Source organism: Hemiscyllium ocellatum, chromosome 13, assembly GCF_020745735.1.
Source record: "Hemiscyllium ocellatum isolate sHemOce1 chromosome 13, sHemOce1.pat.X.cur, whole genome shotgun sequence".
Classification (NCBI taxonomy): Eukaryota; Metazoa; Chordata; class Chondrichthyes; order Orectolobiformes; family Hemiscylliidae; genus Hemiscyllium; species Hemiscyllium ocellatum.
Window position 1 is genome coordinate 45,578,957 of NC_083413.1, and position 21,209 is coordinate 45,600,165.

At 39.0% G+C, this 21,209-nt stretch overlaps 1 protein-coding gene across 1 annotated transcript in view; it reads right to left on the reverse strand.

Annotated features, from left to right (window-relative positions):
- Positions 1-9,724: 9,724 nt before the first annotated feature.
- Positions 9,725-21,209, reverse strand: part of LOC132821885 (mitofusin-1-like) — a 75,987-nt gene continuing 64,502 nt past the window's right edge. Inside the window, exons 16-18 of the mRNA XM_060834804.1 lie at positions 18,694-18,890; positions 16,657-16,791; positions 9,725-12,027 (exon numbers count right to left, since the gene is read on the reverse strand). Of these exons, the coding sequence (XP_060690787.1) occupies positions 11,931-12,027; positions 16,657-16,791; positions 18,694-18,890 (429 nt within the window). The 3' untranslated portion in view covers positions 9,725-11,930. The remainder of the gene's footprint in view (positions 12,028-16,656; positions 16,792-18,693; positions 18,891-21,209) is intronic.

The window sequence follows — 21,209 nt, forward strand, 5'->3', positions numbered from 1 at the left end:
TAACTGATAAAAATGCTTTTAACCAAGTCTATTACCAGATTGTCTTTGTACTAACATTAAGGTTCCCCTGCACATTATTAATAGATCCATCTAAAATACCATGTCTGTAAAGATATGGTCACTCAATGTTTGGCTATACCTACACCCAAGGACAGCAGCAATTCAAGAAGGCAACTCGCCATTGCCACTTTCTACCGGTAAAGAATTTTAACAAAACAACAAATCTCACCATGAAGGCTGCCACCTTTATTCATTTGCTTTAGTTCAATTTTGTGTAAATTCATTTGTCAAGACACTCACTGCTTTTAAGAAAAATACAAATACAAGGTTTCTGAAGATAAGATCCTTCTATAGAAACCTGCAGAATGAAAACTTTGAACTTGTTTGAGCTTTCATACCCTAGAAGCCCTGGGCAATTGGAATATTCTGCATCGAGTTTTCAAAACTAGAAGCAAGAGTAGACCAATTGGCCCTTCAAAACTGCTGTCCCTTTCAATATGATGACGATTGATCCTCTCTCAACACCATATTCCCACTTTCTCTCCATATCCCTTGATGCCTTTATATCTCAATCTATCATAGACTCATACAGCATGCTTATAGGCATCTCTAACGTTGAGTTATCTTTGCTTTATTTTGCATTACGATCCCATTCATTTTTCACCCTTGTTTTTTCCGTCTTTCATTCCTTTGTTTGTTGCCTCCTCTGTCATCTTACTCAGGTTCACACCATACTGCCACTATAGTTTAAATCTTCCCAAACACCTTTACTAAATAGTATTACCCCTAAAGTGCCAGGAATCTGAATCCCTCCCTCCCTCCACTCTTTCTTCAGCCATGTATGCATGAGATATATCCTATTATCATGACAAGCACATAGGCACTGGTAGCAATTTTGATATTAGTACTGTTGAGGTCCTTTCTTAAATTTGTCCTAATTCCCTATGCTTAGCATGCAGGATCTCATCCATTTTGTTTTACCTGTCATTGGTATTCGTATCAATAGCCACTGGCAGTTCACCTTCTCCAAGCCACTCTTGATCCTAGCACCGGGGAGGTATTGTACCCTAGAATCCCTTTTGCAGTTGCAGAAATTAACTCTTATTAAAGAATCGCCTTGCAGTAAGGATTTGCTGAGACCTTTGACTAAAGGAATTGGGATGTTATGTTGGGGTTGTATTGAATGTTGGTGAGGCCTCTTCTGGAATACTGTGTCCAGTTTTGGTCTCCCCAGCGCAGAAAGGATATTAAAATATAAAATCATAAAGGGTTTAGATAAGATGAATGGCAAGTGTCTTTTCCCTAGGTGGGGGATTTCAAGACTGCAGAGCATTTTTAAAGGTTAGAGGAAAAAAAATTTAAAGATGTGGTGGGCATTTTCTTTTGTTTTACACAGCATGATTTGTCTATGGAACGAACATCCACGGGAAGTGGTGGATATGGATACAGTTACAACATTTAAAAGACATTTAAATTAATACCTGAATAAGAAATGTTTGGTGAGATATGAGCCAAGCACGGGCAGGTGGGATTAGTTCAGTTTGGAATTACAGTTGGTATGGATTAGTTGTACCAAAGGGTCTGTTTCTGTGCTCTTTGACTCTGTGACTGCTTTATGAAGAAAGGCTAGACATGCTAGGCCTGTATCTGGAGTTTAGATGAGTCAGAGGTAATTTAGTTGAAACCTATAAAATCCTGAGGGGACTTGACCAGATGAACATTGAAAGCTTATGATCGACCATAAGCTAAAGGAGCAAAATTAATCAAATGGCCAAAGCCTGAATGGACTACGGCCATTGTGTTTCTCAGTGCCATTCCACTGCCTTCTCCTTGTAAGTCTTGAAGCCCTGACTAATCAAGAATCTATCTCTATCTTATAAATGACGACTTGGCCTTCACAGGCCTCTGCAGCAGAGTTCCACTAATTTACCACCCTCTGCCTTAAGTTCCTCCTTTTCAATTCTAAAGGGTCGCTGCTTCACTGAGGCTGGTCCCCTCAGGTCGTAGTCCTTCCTATCAGTAGAAACATCTCACACTTTATCCAGGCCTCTCAGTATTCTGCAAGTTTCAATGAGATAGCTACCCCCATCCTTCTAAACTCCAAAGTAGAGATCCAAAGTCCTCAAATGCTCCTCATGACATGCCCATCAGCCCTTGCATTCTTATAAACATCCTCTGGACACCCTCCAATGCCACCCTTCCTTAGATACAGGGACCCAAAACTGCTCACCCTATTCCAAATGCGGTCTGACCAGATCCTCATTCAGCATCGGCAGTTCATCCCTGCTTTTAGGGGTGCTTTAGCCCTTACATTTGCCTTCCTAACTGCCAACTGAACCTTCCATTAACCTTAATAGAATCCTGAATTAAGACTCCCAAGTCCCTTTATACTTCACATTTCCCTCTTAGAAAATAGTCTACACCACTTCTTCCTACTAAAGTGCATAATCTCACACTTTCGCACATTGCATTCTGTCACTTCTTTGCCCACTCTTGGCCTGCCCAAATCCATCAGCAGCCGTCTCACTTCTTCAGCATAATCTGTCTCTCCACCTATCTTAATGTTATTTGAAAACTTAATGCCCTCAAGTTCCTTTGTCCAGATTGTTCGTCTATAATGTAAATGATTGTGATACCAACACAGATCCCTGCAGCATTCCACTAGTCACCATCCTGATAAAGACCCCCCCCCCCCCCGCCCCCCCAACCTTAATCCCTACTCTCTGCTTTCTGCCAATCTTCTATCCATACCAGCACCTTGCCTTAATACCATGGACTTATGTTATTTAGCAGCCTCCTTTGTGGCACCTTGTCAGGTGCTCTGGAAATCCAAGTAGATTACTTTCACTAGGTCTCCTTTGTACGACATGCTCATGACTTCCTCAAAGAATTCTAAGAGATTTGTCAGGTGTGATCTCCCCTTGATGAAGCTGTGCTGACTCAGTCCTATTTAACTATGCACTTCCAAGTATTCTGAAGCCTTATCCTTACTCTTGGACTCTAAAATCTTACCAATGATGGAGGTCAGGCTAACTGCCCTATAGCTTGTTGTCTTCTGCTTCCTTTCTTCCTTTAAGACTGATGCTACATTAGCCATTTTCCAATCTGTCTGCCTTCAGGTGATTTCTATAAGCTCACCACCAATGTTTTTAATATTTCAGCTATCTTCTTCAGTATGGTATGGCGTAGTCCATCCAGTCCAAGTAGTTTATTCACCTTCAGATCTTTCAGCTGTGCCCTGAGTCTTGAAGTTCTGATGGTGTTTAGCACTGTGAAAACTGATGCAAGATACCAGTTAACTTTGAGTGTCTTTCTTTGGTCCCTAATGCTACTTCTCCAGCCTAAATTTTCCAGCAGTCCAATGTCCACTCTTGCCTCTCACATATCTATAATAACTCTTGCCATTTTCTTATGTATTACCACCTAGCTCACCCTTATATTTCATCTTCTCCCATGTTTTTTTTAGTTGCCCTCTGCTAGCGTTTACATATATCTTAATCCTTTGGTTTCCACCTAATCTTCACCACATTTTATGCTTTTACGTTTGCTTTTATGCTGTCCCAGACTTCTCTTTTCAGTCATGGTTGCCTTGTCCTCCTCTTAGTATATTTCTTCTACTTCGGGATGAATTTCTGCTGTGCCATTGCTGCTCCCTCATATCTTTGTAGTTTCCTTTACTCAATTGTAATGGTGTTGCATCTAATTCCAACTTCTCCCCCTCAAACTGCAGAGTAAATTCAATCAAATTATCATACTGTCCCCTTGGGGTTCCTTCACTATAAACTCCTCCATCACAGCGTCAAATCCAGAATTGCCTGTTCCGTAGTGGGCTCTATCACAAGTTGCTCAAAAAAATCATTTCAGGTATTCCACAATTTTCTTTTCCTGGGATCTGCTACCAACCTGTATGTCCCAGTCCACCTGCTTATTGAAGTCCCCCACGATTACTGTAATTAAAAATGTCATTTAAGAATAGTCAGGATGACAGGCAGCAAGTATTATTCAGAGGCCTGCACACAACATCCATCAGTGTTTTCTTCCCCCCCCCCCCCCGTTTGCAGTTTCTCAACTCTCTCCATATAGATTCTATGCCATCTAACTCAACATCGCTTCTAGCTATTGATTTAGTTTCATTTCTAAATAATGAGGTGACTGTCCACCTACCTGTCCTTTCGAGAGGATGTGCATCATTGGATATTCAGTTTTCAGCCCCGATCCCTTACAGCTAGTCTGGATGCACACATTGTACATGCCAATTTCAATCCAGTACATACTCATTTAGGAGGAGAAAGTGAGGTCTGGAGATCAGAGCTGAAAATGTGTTGCTGGAAAAGCGCAGCAGGTCAGGCAGCATCCAAGCAACAGGAGACTCGAAGTTTCGGGCATAAGCCCTTCTTCAGGAATGGACTATAACAATTGGTTCTTTTCCCTCCAACCACATTCCTCTGAAGACTAGATGAGATAACCTGAACCCAGGCATCTTACAGGCAACACAGCCTTCAGGACTCTTGATTTGGCCAGTCTTTTTTCCCCTGACTATACTATCCCCAATTACAATCACGTTTCTCTTTTCTCCTGCCTTTTGAATGCGTCCTTGTCCTATAATGCTCTGATCTATTTGCTCATGCTCCCTACGGCCCTGGTTTAGTCCACACTGGGAACAAGAATCTCAAACCCATTAAACAAGCTCAAGTGAGAAAGCTTCTTCACCTCTACGTTCTGGATCTCTCTACCTGCCTCGCTTTAGTTGCATTTTCTTGCCCCCGACGGCTGACCAAATCGGGGTAGTTAATCTAACTGGCACGACTGCGTCCTGAAACATGACATTCAGGTAACTCTTCCCCCTCAATGTGTCATACTGTTCGAAGCTCAGACTCCAGCTCATCAACTGAGTCAGAATTCCTCAAGCAACCAACAGTTGCTCCATATGTGGTCATTATGAACCACAACTGGGTCCACCAGTTCCTACATCATGCAGATACAACATATTTCCTGGCTTGGCATCTCTATTCTTAGTTCTTAATTTTTTAAAACCAAAATTCTACTTCTTTTTCTCCCATTTGTAATCTGAGTATTTCTCTTATTTCTCTTCAATCTGAAAGTTACCCCTATAGTAGTGAAATTAGCAATGCTTACCAGCCAATTTTCCTGTGATATCACTTTTCGTGCTGGGCCTTTGACCATGGTCTTCAATTTATGTTGTGGTTCTGTTCGCCAAGCTGGAAGTTTTTGTTGCAAACATTTTGTCCCCTGGCTAGGCGACATCATCAGTGCTTTGGAGCCTCCTGCGAAGCGCTTCTTTGATGTTTCTTCCGGTATTTATAGTGGTCTGTCCTTGCCGCTTCCGGTTGTCAGTTTCAGCTGTCGATGTGTTTGTTGATGGAGTTTGTGGATGAATGCCATGCCTCTAGGAATTCCCTGGCTGTTCTCTGTCTGGCTTGCCCTATGATAGTGGTGTTGTCCCAGTCGAATTCATGTTGCTTGTTGTCTGTGTGTGTGTGGCTACTAGGGATAACTGGTCGTGTCGTTTCGTGGCTAGTTGATGTTCATGTATGCGGATTGTTAGCTGTCTTCCTGTTTGTCCTATATGGTATTTTGTACACTACATTAGTTTTGCTCATGTTGGGTATCGGGTCCTTCGTTCTAGTGAGTTGTTGTCTGAGCGTGGCTGTTGGTTTGTGTGCCGTTATGAGTCCTAAGGGTCGCAGTAGTCTGGCTGTCAGTTCAGAAACGCTCCTGATGTATGGTAGTGTGGCTAGTCCTTTTGGTTGTGGCATGTCCTCGTTCCGTGGTCTTTCTCTTAGGCATCTGTTGATGAAGTTGCGCGGGTATCCGTTTTTGGCGAATACCTTGTATGGGTGTTCCTCTTCTTCCTTCATGAAAGTAACCACCCCAACACCCACAAACGAAGCTGCATCAGGACACTAACCAAAAGGGCCACAACACACTGCAGCACACCAGAACTGATGATGTTGCCTAGCCAGGGGACGAAACGTTTGCAACAAAAACTTCCAGCTCGGGGAACAGAACCACAACAATGAGCACCCGAGCTACAAATCTTCACACAAACCTTGAAGTTTTCAATTTATCCTGTTATAAAAAAGCCTTATCAACCATGAGCCAAAAAAAAGGTGGCAAAAAGCACCTCTTCCTCTCTGCACCCATTTCTCCAAATGATATATTCACTCAGGCTGCCTCAAAATCCTGGTGTGATCTCTCTTTCCTGACAATGCGAGTCATTTCCACAAGTGAGAAAATATAGAACAAGAGGGTCATTGTTTAAAAATAATAAGGCACTAATTTGAAACAAAGATGAAGAAATATTTTCTCTTTGAGGGTTGAGAATATTTGGAATTCCTTTCCTCAAAGGCAGTGAATGCACAATCTTTATTATAGATATCTCTGCTTTAAAAACATTTAATCTTTCATCTACTTGATAATGCAGGAATGTCAAATGGAGGTTAATATCAGATTCTCCATTTTATTCAAGGGCTGAGTCACCTACTCTTGTTCTTTGTTTGTATGTTTTCTGACCTAGATGTCTGTAAGCTCTACCCATACAAATTCCACTTCACCAGAACTGACTGCCTTCCTCACCATTGTATTAATGTCTCTATCAATAGCAATGCTACCCCATTCCTTTTCCGTTTTGTCTGCACTTCCTAAAAACTGAATGCTGCTGCATATTCAGTTCCCATCCCTGGTCACCCTGCAGCATGTCTGTTTAACCCCAAGTATTGATATCTATTTGTAAGACTAACTCATTCACTTTATTGCAAATATTTGACGCAAAGTCTTAAGTCTCATATCAACTATTCACATTAGTTTCTACTATTGAATTTTTCACCAATCACTCTTATCTTTGATTATCTCTTTTGGGTTTTGTCCTTGTTTTCCTTTCAACTGTCTCCCTGTATTGGTTCCTATCCACCTGCCACTTTAGTTCAAACTTTCCCCAAATGCACTAGCAAAGTCTCCCTCGGACATACAGTTCCAGTCCTGCTCAGGAGCAACCCATTCCATCTGAAACTCTTCCCCTCACACCATCTCTCAGCCATGTATTCATCTGATATATACTATTTCTATGCTGACTTGCAATGTGGTACTAGTAGTAATTCTGAGATCACAACTTTTGAAGACCTACATTTCAACTTGCTTCGGAACTCCCTATATTCTGCTTTTAGGACCTCATATTTTTATTTCTTACATATGTCACTGATACCAAAGTGCACTTCAATCATTGGCTGTTCACCCTCCCACTCCAGAATGTCCTGCAGCAACTCCAAGAAATCCTTGACCTGGCACCTGGGCGGCAACCTACCATCCCAGAGTCTCATTTGTGGTCTCAAAAAAGTCTCTATTCCCCTTACAATTGAATCCCCAATTCCTATAACCTCCCTACATTTATTCTATCCCTCAGGTGCAGCAGAAGCAACTGTGGTGCTACTTTCCTGAGACTATCGCACCATCCGCTCCACTAGAATCCAAAACAGAAGATCTGTTTTGCAGGGGAATAGTCACAGAAGTCTCCTGCACTGACTGCCTTCCTCTACTCTGCATGGTGGTCACCCACCACATTCCACTTGTTGACTATTTACCAGAGGTGAGACCACATTATTGAATCTGCTGACCACAGTAACCTCTGAATTGTGGATGTTCCACAAGTCAGTCTAGCAACTCCAGCTCCAAAACACGGTTAGCTAACTCTACAATCGAGTCAGAGCTGTATGGCAAGGAAACAGACCCTTCCATCCCACCTGTGCATGCCAACCAGAGATCCCAATCTGACCTAACCCCATTTGCCAGTATTTGGCCAATATCCCTCTAAACCCATCTATTCATGTACCCCCTTTGCAGGTACTTCCTATTGGTAGCAGCACTGTAGTAACTTTGCAGTGATGATGAACTCCACTGAGTTTTTTGGACTGGTGACAAATCTACTTTGTTCAGACATTTTTTAAAACTACAAAAGAGAATATGTTACTACCAGTCTTCCCATTTAATTTGAGGAAAATTAAGGGCTTTCACTGAAATGTTAAACCAAAGCAAAGCAGCAAATAGATTATCAGATCACATGCACACACATATACCATGTCATCAATAATACCATGGACAATCTAGTTAAACTGTACTGAACAAACTGACGGAAATAGTCAAATTTAGTTTGCTTTTAACACCATGCATGCTTTCCAAGACCCCTCTGCTGTGAAGTTGAGTTTGTGCAGACTGAACACTTCAGGCATTGCCATTTGCACTTCATAATAAATTAAAGAAAATGCTATTACCAGAATTTAAAATTGATATGTAAAGTATTCTAATCTCAACTTGGGTTAAATTTTTATCTGCAGAGAATGTTTCATTACGTCAGAGATGGGCAGAATCCTTCCATACGAAGCTGTTTTTAGTTGACACAATTTAGCATTCTGTTCCAATCTGCTTTTGATACTGAAGTCCTATTCAAATCTAAGCAAAATAACCCTGTCAGTTTAATCTAGGTGATTCCCTTGATGTTTGAAAATAATCGTAGTAGTGGTGGTGGTGGGTGGAGAGGGGTACTAAAATTGGGGGATAAAAGTCTAAATAAAGGACAAGCCATTTATGATCGAGATGAAGAGGAACTTATTCAGAGGGTCATGAATCTTTGGAATATTTTACCTCAGAAGACTGTGGAAGCTTAGTTATTAGTATCCAAGAATTATTCATTCTCATGTGTGGCATACCTATCTCAGACTTTAAACAAATTTGGAGGATTTTCTATAATCTTATGCAATGTTCACCATAAATACACAAATGACACCAAGCCTGTCATCTAACATTTTCAGAAAGGCTATCCCATTCTTAGTTTTGCGCACCTTCCAAATAATATTTTCTCCACCAACCCAGCAAGAATAATTTGCAATTATTATGTGTCTGGTTTCCTGGAAGCAGTCCTTCATTTGAAACTCCTTGGAATTGAAACATACAAAAATCTTCGATTATACTTGCGAAGAGGGTTACAACTCCTGCCTCTGATGACAAATTGAGACAACGTAACTCAAATAATTTATTTGTACATTTAAATTGTACAGTTGTTTAAATATACATGCTGAAAGATCATCAACTTGGCTAATCCTTCACAAATGGATAAATCTAGTAACAGGGAACGGAGACAAGAAATTCGAGAAAACAGTCCAAAGAGTAGAAAATTTCATTTAAGATCAAATCCAGCTATGTACAACATGCGTTCATCTATGTCTGTCTAGTAAGCATCCTCCCATCTCTCTTCCATTTAATATAAATCAATGTGAAACCCTTTAAATGCAAATAATTTTGGTTAATTATTTTGCAAAGGCAGGACATACTGTGTAAATATTTCACACTGCTAAGATGGAAAATTTAAGGTTTAATTTATAAATTAAAAAGGATAGAATTTTCAGAATATTTCATGGAAATTCATGGCATAAAAATCCACTTACATCGTTTCTTTGTGCTTAGGTTGGAGTAACCTCAATGGAAATTACTGGTGCAACTCAGTTTAATCAATGAGTTGTTGGCTGATCAGGGCATTTCTCAAAGTAGCTGATCTATATTTTAGTGACTTTACTTTTAGAAACAAAAGTAGTCTTTTGAATACATTTTAAATATGTGCAGGTAAACCTCAAAAATATTATGGATCCATTCAACAAAAAAATAACAATGACTACATTACTAAATTTAAATATTTGGAATCAATAACTCACTGTAGTTACTGTCTTAAATTTTATTCTTTAGTCTGTCCAGTAAACTGGTCTGATACCATGCCAATTCTGCAACAAGCAACCAACATTCATGATTCACATTTATGCCAACTGTGATGTATTAAGCAAGTCTAAAGAATTGAACTTCTATAGGACATTTCTAAATTATTTAAACTGTCACATCAAAAATATTGTTTATGTTAATTTATGGGCAATGTTGCAATTTGACTTGTAATCTGAGTTGGCAAAGCTATACATGTGAAATTTAGAATCTAATATTATGTTCTTGTCCAGCTTTAACTGAACATCATCAAAAGTTTCAATGAAGAGTTCTTAATGAGAATGATATGTGAGTCTGTGTGTGGTCTTCATGAAAAAAGTTTGCAAATGCACTCAAAGCTGTTTCTAGTACTTGATTAAATTTTCTTTTGATCTCACTTACAAATCATATTAACATATTTACAATATTAGGAAAAGGCATTTGCAGTGTGTTGGGAATCCCTCAAATAATAATATTCTGGTTTCCATGCTGTCAAAACCAACTATACAGGATTTACTTTAATCCTTATTGCTTTGCTTCCTTTATGACCTTGCCTTATGTAATAATAACCTGTCATTACGTACAAGATTGATTGTATGAAGTCCCATTCATACAAACTGTACTTGCTTTAGCTCTGGTCATCTATTTATTGCAGAAAAGAGAAACCTGAAACTTTTTATTTTGTACTGATCAAAAAATGCAAATTTTCAAACGTCACAAGAATTTATAGTGCAGGAGAGAAATGGTAACTGACAAGTACGTCACATATATCTACTTAATTCATAGGAGGTCCAAGACTCAAATGTCTTTGTTTGCAGAGAATACATCTCACTTCTATAAAGTGGTAATGAGCCACCGTATGAGCTTGAATGATTACTTAAAATTGATTCTGCAGCAGTTAATGTACTCTGGACCGTTCACCAGTCGATATTTTGGATTTTGAAAGTGTGGTTGGTTGACCATGGTCTGTACTCTGCCAGCATGCTACTTCTGTGTTCATAATTGTTTGAGCACTGCCTACCTGTGCTTCCAAAACAAACTGTCTATTAAATCTCATCCTGTGATTGGGCAGCACTTGCTGAACAAACCAGAATGTATTAGCAGCTACAGTAATAACCAATTTAAAATAAACAGTTTAGCTTGCAATGTGGCTCAATTGCATTTGATAGCAGTAAAACCCATTCATGTGCAGGAACTCACTCAATGCAACCAAAAGATGTATAAGCCTATACAGTTTTAGAATTTTACAGGAGCTTGGGAAGCCCATTGCTCTTTCATGGGTTTGCCACCCTTAATCAGAGTCAACTTGCCAACCAATAAGCAATCTTTTCTCCGGCAGGATAATTGTTGCGTCTATTTGAAATTTGGCATTCTTGCAGTTGTCATAACTACAAATATAAAGCTTTGCTAACACTTTTCAGCAACATCTTTTTGCATGTATCAAAAATTTTTATATTAACCCAGTTATCTAAAGACTAGTGCTAATTTTGGCAGAAGGGAAAGCTTGCAAAATCATGATAAAACAATTACATGTAAATTTGCATAAGTGAGAATTTAAGAGTTCACATAGGTCAGAATCTTTGTGACTAAAAGGTTCTTGTGATTTGATTAGGTTGTATATCCGCAATGGTAGATGCCTCTACAGCTTACCAACATGTTAACCATAAGTTTAGATAATGAACATGAAATGTACATTTTATCATACGATACTGTGTTAAGTAACAATATTTATTTTATTCCCTTCCTAGGTACACAGCAAATAGTTAATTACCTGTTTTTTTAAATGACCCATGTTAAGAAATTAATTTTCAACTGAAACAATTGTCAGATTCACAATCTGATGTCAAACAATGCTTATCAATTACACTCCCTGGTATTTATCACAATGGCATTTACATCCTCTGCTAAATCATGGTGCTGAATGTTTAAATTTTCTCACCATATTCAACACATCTATCAAGACATGGATAATCCCAGTCATCAATACCTTATTTTAAAGTAGATGAATTTAAATGAATAGTGTGCGTCCTAATCTATATCTGGTAAGATTTCTGGAGGATTGAAAAAAGGATCCTGGAAAAACATTACTGTGCATAGAGGGACTGGAAGTTTGTATTTTCTACACAGCACTGTGGCAACATTGGTGACAATCCCCATCAGTGACGTTATTTGACTCATTTAGATTTTAAGTTTAGCAAATTTTCACTGGTTGGCTGCAGGTACTGCTTTGTAAATATGTCCAGTTCATTTTCCAGCCACGTTGCTTTGTTTCTGCAAAAAAAAGTTAAATTAAAAACTCTCATTTAGATATGAATTAACTTTGATACTATCTACTGACTCCATCTTAAAACAAATAAAAATACAAATTGCCTACAATGTGAAATTACTAAAATAAACAAGTGCCTTTACTGTAAAAAAAAGTGCATTACTGGAATACTACTATGCAAAATTAGAGATATTTGACCAAGATTTTAGTAATTTGTCCTAAGAGGTAGCCTTTCAGGTGCATTTTAAAGGAGGAAAGAGATAGAAAGAAGAAATTTAGGGAGAGAATTCCAGATCTTAGGGACCTAGAGGTAGAAGACCATGTGCAACACATTATAACCATAATCTCAACATTTTCATGTATTAGCGATTTTTGAGAAGATTTGCAGCTCAGGTTGATGATAAGATGTTAGCAGACAAGGTCAAACACCTCTGCCAGACCATCAGATTATGATTAAATTAAAATAAAATTAATATTAATTCACCATCAACATCTAGCTGCCCATGCCTCAAAAATGTGATACTGTGGATTTGCACATATAAAATCAAGATATTGTGTTTGACTAGTAAGACTGAAAACACCACTTCAGGTATACAGAAATTCCAGAAAATCTCTCTGGATTTTGTGCGTTCAGATTTTTCAGGAATTTATACAACTAGTTTATGTATTGGCCCAGGCCTTAGTGCATAGCCCTTACAAGAACCATGTATGCTTAATAAATGCAACTGAACATTATTTGCAATTTGAGAGATTCAGAGAAAAGGGATTTGTGTATTGTGAACCTTTCAGCAATTCTAATATTAAATGCCTTTGAATTCTGCATGCCAGTCTAAAAATATCATGCTAAGAATCATATTCCTCATTTCTATAAATTAATGGAAAAAGTATTTCAGGGATTTGAATCTCCATCAGGACATTCATGATTCTGAAAAGTCCATAAAGATTACATGACCAGTAATTTGGACAAAGTGTTTTGCAACTCCAAGACAGATTAGGGTTTTATGTTTGCAACTTTCAGAGGCTGCACTATATGGATGCTTGAGAGGGAGGTTCAAGCACTGCCAACAGGGACTGTTTAACAACAGTTACCTAACAGATTATTTACTTCCCCAAAATAAATGTCCCAAGCTTCTTACGAGGTATTTGAATTATTATAAGTTTAATGAAAAGTATTCCAATGACAATATTTCATTGCAGGTGATACCTTTTTACTTGAGAATCAGAATACAAATAAATCTTGTCTTGCCACTGGTTTTGATGAAATTCAACACTGACAAAACTCAGGCTGTATTTATTATTCATCAGATCACCAACATACATTCTTGTCAGTACTATCAGGCAGTGTCAAAGTTTAAGGAATTGCCTTTGAATACCTAGCAAATTTGAGGGGTTGTTAATGGGTTTTCTTAGGTCCTGTTTCTGGTGTGAACTATCATCTTACCTATAATAGAGATTTCAGTAAATGTACCAAGTTCCAATGTCATGTTCTCACAATGGGATTTTGTCCAACTGCAGGTGGCAGAAATTGTGATTATTGATTTTGTTTTGTAAAAGCCTTTGGTAGATGCTACAACTTTTAAATACTTTTTTTTGATGCAGTAGGAAACTTGCTGGAGCATTGATAGCAGCTCATCCATGGCTTTCATTAAGTCCAGAGAGTAAATCAATTTTTTTTTAAATAAAGAGGGCTGATACAGCCAAAAGTAGCTAAGGATTTTAATAATGGGCCTGTCGAGAGGAAGAGGATATTAGAACAGAACTTGAAGTGTAAAATAAACTACAAACCATTGCAAATACATCCCAGACTGTATGCGCATTTTATATATTTCCACAAATCCCGAGAGATTTTTTAAAAAGCTTTTAATTTTTTGGACTTCCCCCTGCAGGTAGTTCTTTTATAATAATGAAGTTGCATTGCAGCCAAACCTCTCTTAATAGAAAATGGCTTAATAGAAAAAAAGGGGGCCTATGAGAAACGTGCGGTTAGGGTCAGACCAGCAAAAAATATCACTCACGATTGCTCAAAAATCACCCAAAATTCTAATACAAAGTATAGCACAGCCTGAATGAAGGTTGAAATCATACTTATTATCAAAACAAAAGTAAATTTAATACAGAACATTTTTTTAAAAATGTAAGAACCTGCTCTCGGTACACTGTCAGCAGCTGACATTGGTGCACGTGCAGAACGGCAGGAAGACTGGTAATGATATTGCACATGCGCACAATGGCACAGAGATTGCGGTGCTGACAGTGCACATGCAGAGAACAGCACATAAACATTGATGCATGCGCAGAATAGCAAGAAGGCCAGCGCAGAACAGCACAGAAATTTCAGAGAACATGTCAGCGCATGTGCAGAATGAAGCACACAACAGATGCCTGCTGGAATCGCACAATTGCCAACAGAGGTAAGCTTTCTCCAGTGTTCTCTAATTCTTCAGTGACGTTATAGCCAAATCACGCCGCCAAAATGCATGTTATCCCAGAACTACCTGTATTTAGACTGTGTCTGTGTGTTGCATTAGCATTTCTTCTCAAGCACAGTAATTAGTTAACTCTTTGTTAATTTAGGAAAGCCTGATTGAATTGGATCTTTTTAAAACATTAATTCATTTGGGTCTGGGAGAATGATAGCCACAAGAGATGGGATCTTTTTAAAATTAATCTTGTTGCAACCAACCAAAGGGAGCCAGTTCATCAGTCCAGATCAAGAAGCTTAACATTTTGGGACATGCCATCTGAAACTGAAAAGAATTGGGAATCTTTGCCCTGGGTCAGATCCTAACACAGATTGTTTCCTTCTATTGAACCATTTCTGTTGGCAATCAATAGACAATGCAGGAGAGTATGACAGCAGAATGCATACCTAAAAACAAGATGTCAACCTTGCAAAGCTGCAACACAGGGCTATTTGTATGACAAACCACAAAAACAGCAGACAAGGGAAGGAGCTAAGCAATCCCATAACCAATATAAACTTCTGCAATCCTATCATATACCACTGTAAATTGATATGACAAAAGCTTTAGGCCCTGCCAATATTCTGGTAATAGTATGGCAGCCATGTGCTTGAGAACTAGTCACAATCCTAACTAAACTATTCCAATACAGCACAGATACTGCCATCTAACTTATACAGTAGAAACTTGATTATCAGAATGAGATGGGCGGGCAGTATTTTGTTCGGATAATTGATTATTTGGAAAAATCAATGAAATGCCTTTCCTCTGGGGCTCAGAATTTTAAAGTCTGCTCTCCATTCAGGAGATTACCAGCAGCACACAGCGCTAGCCTGCGCACAACCCACTGCACCATCCAGTCTAACACCGTCCCCGCCCGCCCACTAACCCGGTCCAACACCACCCCTCGTTCCCCAACACTGTCCAACCCCGCTGCCCGCCACCCAACCTGGTCCAACTCCCACAACGCGTGGGAGCCCCCACCTCCAACACAGCCCAACTCGAACCACCCCCCCTCCCCGCCACCATCTCCAGGGCAGCCAGACTGTACACCAACGATAAGACTGCTGCTACTGCAGCTGCCTTTGTGGGATAAGTCTCCAAATAGTGGACACAGCCACAGCCACACACAAGTTTTTACTGCAAATTTATGACACAGGACAATGTTGGAGAGATTATTCCTGGGAAGCGGGGGGAAAAGAGGTTAGAATACACCCCTCCAAGTAGGCAGCTCACCACCATCTCCTCAAGGTCAACAAAGATCAACAAATGCTGGCCTTGCCAACAATATCCATATCCAGGAATAAATAAAAGAAAACTGATTTTCAATGTGTTTCTCAGACATTTACCCCAACAACAATCACCGAAGTGCAGATACTTCACTGGACGTTCATCCATTATTCTTCCTAAATTTCTAGATATTAAAAGAAATCTCAGATTGATTAAATTTAAAGATAAAATATATTTACAATACAAAAGAATTGTTAATGAAATGAGTTAAAAATCACGCATCAGGTTTAATTGGAAGCACACTAGCTTTCGGAGCGACGTTCCTTCATCAGGTAATCACAATCACCTGATGAAGGAGCGACGCTCCGAAAGCTAGTGTGCTTCCAATTAAATCTGTTGGACTATAACCTGGTGTTGTGTGATTTTTTAACTTTGTACACCCCAGTCCAACACCAGCATCTCCAAATCATGTTAATGAAATGTACATTTATATAATGACATAGAACCTTATCCCAATTTTGGTTATGGAAGAAGAAAGAAAAGTAGCAAGTGTAGGGGAGAAGATATTATTTGCAACATAGTTCAGGCACATGCAGCAGATGACAAATGCGGCAACAGTCATTACATTTTCATGTGCGTGTGAACTATGGGATTTTCACCACAAAGCGTATTAAGCTAGTCTTTGTCACATATGCTTGCACTTCCATATTAATTAGGATCAACCAATTGTTAACTGTGATTTATTACAGACTTTAGTAGGCTAATCCTGTATTTTCTGGATCAGATAAGCTTTTAAGCAAAGCAGAAAGGTTATAATAATTTATGCTAAAAATTGGATAAAAGTAGAGATAATGGGATAAACTTGCTCGAGTTGAAACTTGTTTCACAATAAAATCAGTTCAGAAATTAAGTAGTACAAGGGAAGTATGAAAAATGTTTTACCTCAGCAGCTTTGATCGGTTTTGCGTAGATTCTAAAAGTTCAATCTTTTTGTTAAGGCTGGATATTGCTTCTTCTAAGTTTTTCTCAGTAACATCTACCTGCTGGCATAGTCGAGCAAAGGTACTGGACAGTTCCCTTCAGGAAAAGGCAAAGGAGAAAAGGTCAAGTGTTATGATCCCAGTTGATGCTAATAAGTCAGATTCCAGAGTGAAACCTAGCTTGGGAAGGACAGAAGTTTAATTTTCCTTTTGTTTACTGTGCAGATCAGTCTCTGGCAGATTCTTGTAGAAATGTTCAATGTCCTTTGAACAAAATAAAACAAATTATTATACATAATACGAAGATGAACCATATTATACTAGACAAGAAAAACTAGAAGGATTCATTTATTTTATCCCAACAACATACTTACATTCAAATGTTGGTGAAGATTTGAATGAACATGTAGGCTACACCAGATAAGGATGTCAGATTTCTTCCCCTCAAGGAATTAGCACAGCTGATGGGTTTGCATAGTTATCATTTTCAAATCCAGATTCTATTAATTCAATGTAAACTCCACCCAGTTGCCATGGTGATATTTGAACTAGTGCCCCTCGCATTCCAACCTGTGACCTCTGGATTACTCATCCAACAGAACATCAATGCATCCCTGTTTCTCCTTTAGTTTGGCATGTCTAATACATCATATCACTAAACTTCCAATTATTGTTTTGTAGGTCCCCAAGAAGTCTCAAATTACCTGCTCAGTGCCAGTACAGAAACGGTAGCGTAGCCTCATGAAGCTGTTGTTAATGTGTCTTAGCAACCAGTGAAGAGCTGCAGTGATGATGGCCATGAAACAGAAACTTTATTCTCTTTTGCTACACAGCTTAAGAGAGGACTCTAGTACAAGGCCTCTGGTTTGAGAGGGGCTATTTATTTGCATTTCAACACCACAGAGAGCATTTCCAGCACATGTGCAGCTACAGTGTCAGCATGTGAATGTATAGGGAGAGATATTTTTAAATGCAGCTCTGCTTTGTTACTGAATTATGCACTGTTTGGTCAGTTTGTCCCTTTACAATTAAGACAGGCCTTATTTTGGATGTACCTTTATTTATGATGCAGAGTTTTACTTTAGGAAAAGCTTTCAAATTATGAATTAAAGCAATACTGTTTCTCTTGTAGTCAATACAAGATGCCTGAGTGACAGGTAGATATTTAACCCCAGCAATTCATTAACGACTTAAAAGCATAAGATATTCTTAAAATGTTCAAGGGAAAAAAAAAATCAGAAACGCCTGTCCTGAAATCTCAAACCTGAGATTATGAGTCTCATTATCTATCAAGTGAACGCAGCTGTGAACAAATTGAAAAAGACAAACATCACATCTTGACTGTATCACTATGTTTTGTTTTTTTTTTGGACACAGTACATTTGTAAACAAATCAGGTCACTTGGAGTTTCTCAGCAATCTTGAAGTCCCACATAACATGAATTTGGGTTGGCCCCTATTTAGCTTGTCATTATTTTACTATATTTCCTTTTACTTACTGAAACAAATTCAAGAGTCCAAGGTAAATCATCAAATGTATAACATCAAATAACTAAGCATGAAAATCTGAGAACTAAGAAATAAGCTGCTTTAAGAGGCATACTTAATCCATTTAGCAAATCGTACATTCACTGACATCAAGATGAAATAGAGCATTCATTTACAAACAAAATTAAAAATAACATCTACCCATTATTAGTTTAGGGGATAATTAGAATTTGCCTCAAGACCACATCTTCAAAAAAAAGTGTTCCCTTTGTTTATAATCTGAAGTTACAACACAAATCCCAGTATTTACTGAAACGTTTAGATTTTGAAAATGACTCAAGTAAATGGTCATACAAAACTAATTAGACATGTACAGACCAGCTGTCCATTGAGCCTATTGTAGTTTTGTTTTCATACATGATCGGCAACACTTTAAAGCACCAGCAGCTAAGTAATCTTTTGGCAAATTCCAGCCTGAAAGCAATGTAAGGCAAAAGCAAAAGATACTTACTGATTTACTTGATGGCTACAATTTGCACTTGTAAAACTAACAACCATCTGTAATTTCTCTGTAGCATAGTCCACAAACTGACGCTTGAAAGCTCTCTCCTTTGCTTTTGTTGTCCACGTTAAACGCTCATACATGTACAATATACTGTACAGACTTAGAGCAATAGCTATAAGCCTCCAACCCACAGCTCTGAAAATCTATAGCGAGAACCATGAGAAAACATTAATTTAAAATAACAGTATTAAAAACTACTGTAAATCTGGTAAGGTGCTCCTGCACCCAGAATGAGGGACTGACTTGAATTTTGTCTGCTACATAGAGTAAAAGTTTGGGGTAAACCCTGTGCATTGTCTTTCTCATAACTTTTGATTAAATATTTCTGATTTTTGAAGTAATCTCATCAAGGGCAACAACTATTAGCAACATCTTTCTGCACTGTTACAGTATAAATGGATAAATTGAGAATATAACTGTCAACTCGATAGTTGCTACAAATATTCCAAAATATAAACAGACAGAGATTGTGTTCGTCACAAATAAATATTAATTGAGGGAAAAAGCGTCAGGCCCATCTTGAGCTGAAACTGTTTTTTGCAGTCCTAATCTTGTTATATTCCCTGTATGAGTTCTCTAAGGGCAAATTGTATCAATGGCAAAATGAAGCCAAAGTGACTGTTCCCACATCTTTGGGATTGCAACTTCAAACATCCTGTGGCTTTGTTGGTAAATACAAATGCTCAAGGTACCAGCTCTCAATTTTTTGAAGTTAATATGGATGTGATGGGCAATTTTATGAAGAAAGGTTAAACAAGAGGGACCTGTACTTATTAGACTTAGCAGAAAGAGAAATGCTTCTGAGGGGCTTGCCAGATACATGCTGAGAGTATTGTGATACTGTAAACTTCAGAATTTTAATAGCTGTTCATTGATCACAAGAATCAGCAATAACTCTTTATGGAATAAACTTTAAGGGACAAGGACAAACTGTTATACAGGAATTGAAAGCAATTATATGTGCTTGGGAAAAGGAGGAGTCAAAGTCACGTAAACACAACAGTTTTATGACTCTGTTGGTTGGAATTTTGGTAAATTCCATCATTAAATAGGTAATAGCCAAGTAGAGTTGTTAGGCTTAACTTGCTTACTTGAGAGGTCTTATTTTTGGTTGTGCTATGCAATAAAGTTTAAATGTCTGTTTCAGGATTCGATTGTGAGATTTCTTAATAAGTAGTCAGATCAAAAGATACCTTGTGGGGGGAAATCGAGGACTGGGAACACAGTTTGAAAATGAGGAGTCTCCCATTTAAGACAAAAATGAGGAGAAGCTTCTCTAAGAAGGTTGCTGGTCTTTTGAATTCTCTTCTACAGAAAGCAGTGACTTTATTCAAGGCTGAGTTAGATCAACAAGGCACTCACGAGTTATTGGAGAGTGGAGGTGAAGGTTTGATTAGATTACTTACAGGGTGGAAACAGGCCCTTCGGCTCAACAAGTCCACACCGACCCACCGAAGCGCACCCACCCAGACCCATTCCCCTACATTTACCCTTGCACCTAACACTACGGGCAATTTAGCATGGCCAATTCACCTAACCCGCACATTTTTGGACTGTGGGAGGAAACCGGAATACCCGGAGGAAACCCACGCAAACACGGGGAGAATGTGCAAACTCCACAGTCAGTTGCCTGAGGTCTCAGACGCTACGAGGCAGCAGTGCTAACCACTGTGCCAACGTGCCACCCACATGAAGTCAGTTAAGGGGAGTTATGGCCACAATCAGATCGGCTATGCTGCAACAGTTTGGAGAAGTTGAATTGCCTACTTCTGCTAATATTTCTGATAATTTTATAAAGAAGCAATAAAATTGCAAAGTTAAGATATACAAAATAGAGCTTGTGCAAATCATTTGGAATAATTACTAGTGCAGATACTGTAGAATGTTGTGGTTCTGTTCGCCGAGCTGGGAATTTGTGTTGCAGATGTTTCGTCCCCTGTCTAGGTGACATCCTCAGTGTTTGGGAGACTCGTATGAAGTGCTTCTGTGATCTTTCCTCCGGCATTTGTAGTGGTTTGAATCTGCCGCTTCCGTTGCAGTGGTCGGTATATTGGGTCCAGGTCGATGTGCTTATTGATTGAATCTGTGGATGAGTGCCATGCCTCTAGGAATTCCCTGGCACGTCAACCTGGGCCCAATATACCGACCACTGCAATGGAAGCGGCAGATTGACGTGCCAGGGAATTCCTAGAGGCATGGCACTCATCCACAGATTCAATCAATAAGCACATCGACCTGGACCCAATATACCGACCACTGCAGCGGACAGCTGGAACTGACAACCAGAAGTGGCAGATTCAAACCACTACAAATGCCGGAGGAAAGATCACAGAAGCACTTCACAGGAGGCTCCCAAGCACTGAGGATGTCACTTAGACAGGGGATGAAACGTCTGCAACACAAATTCCCAGCTCGACGAACAGAACCACAACAATGAGCACCCGAGCTACAAATCTTCTCAC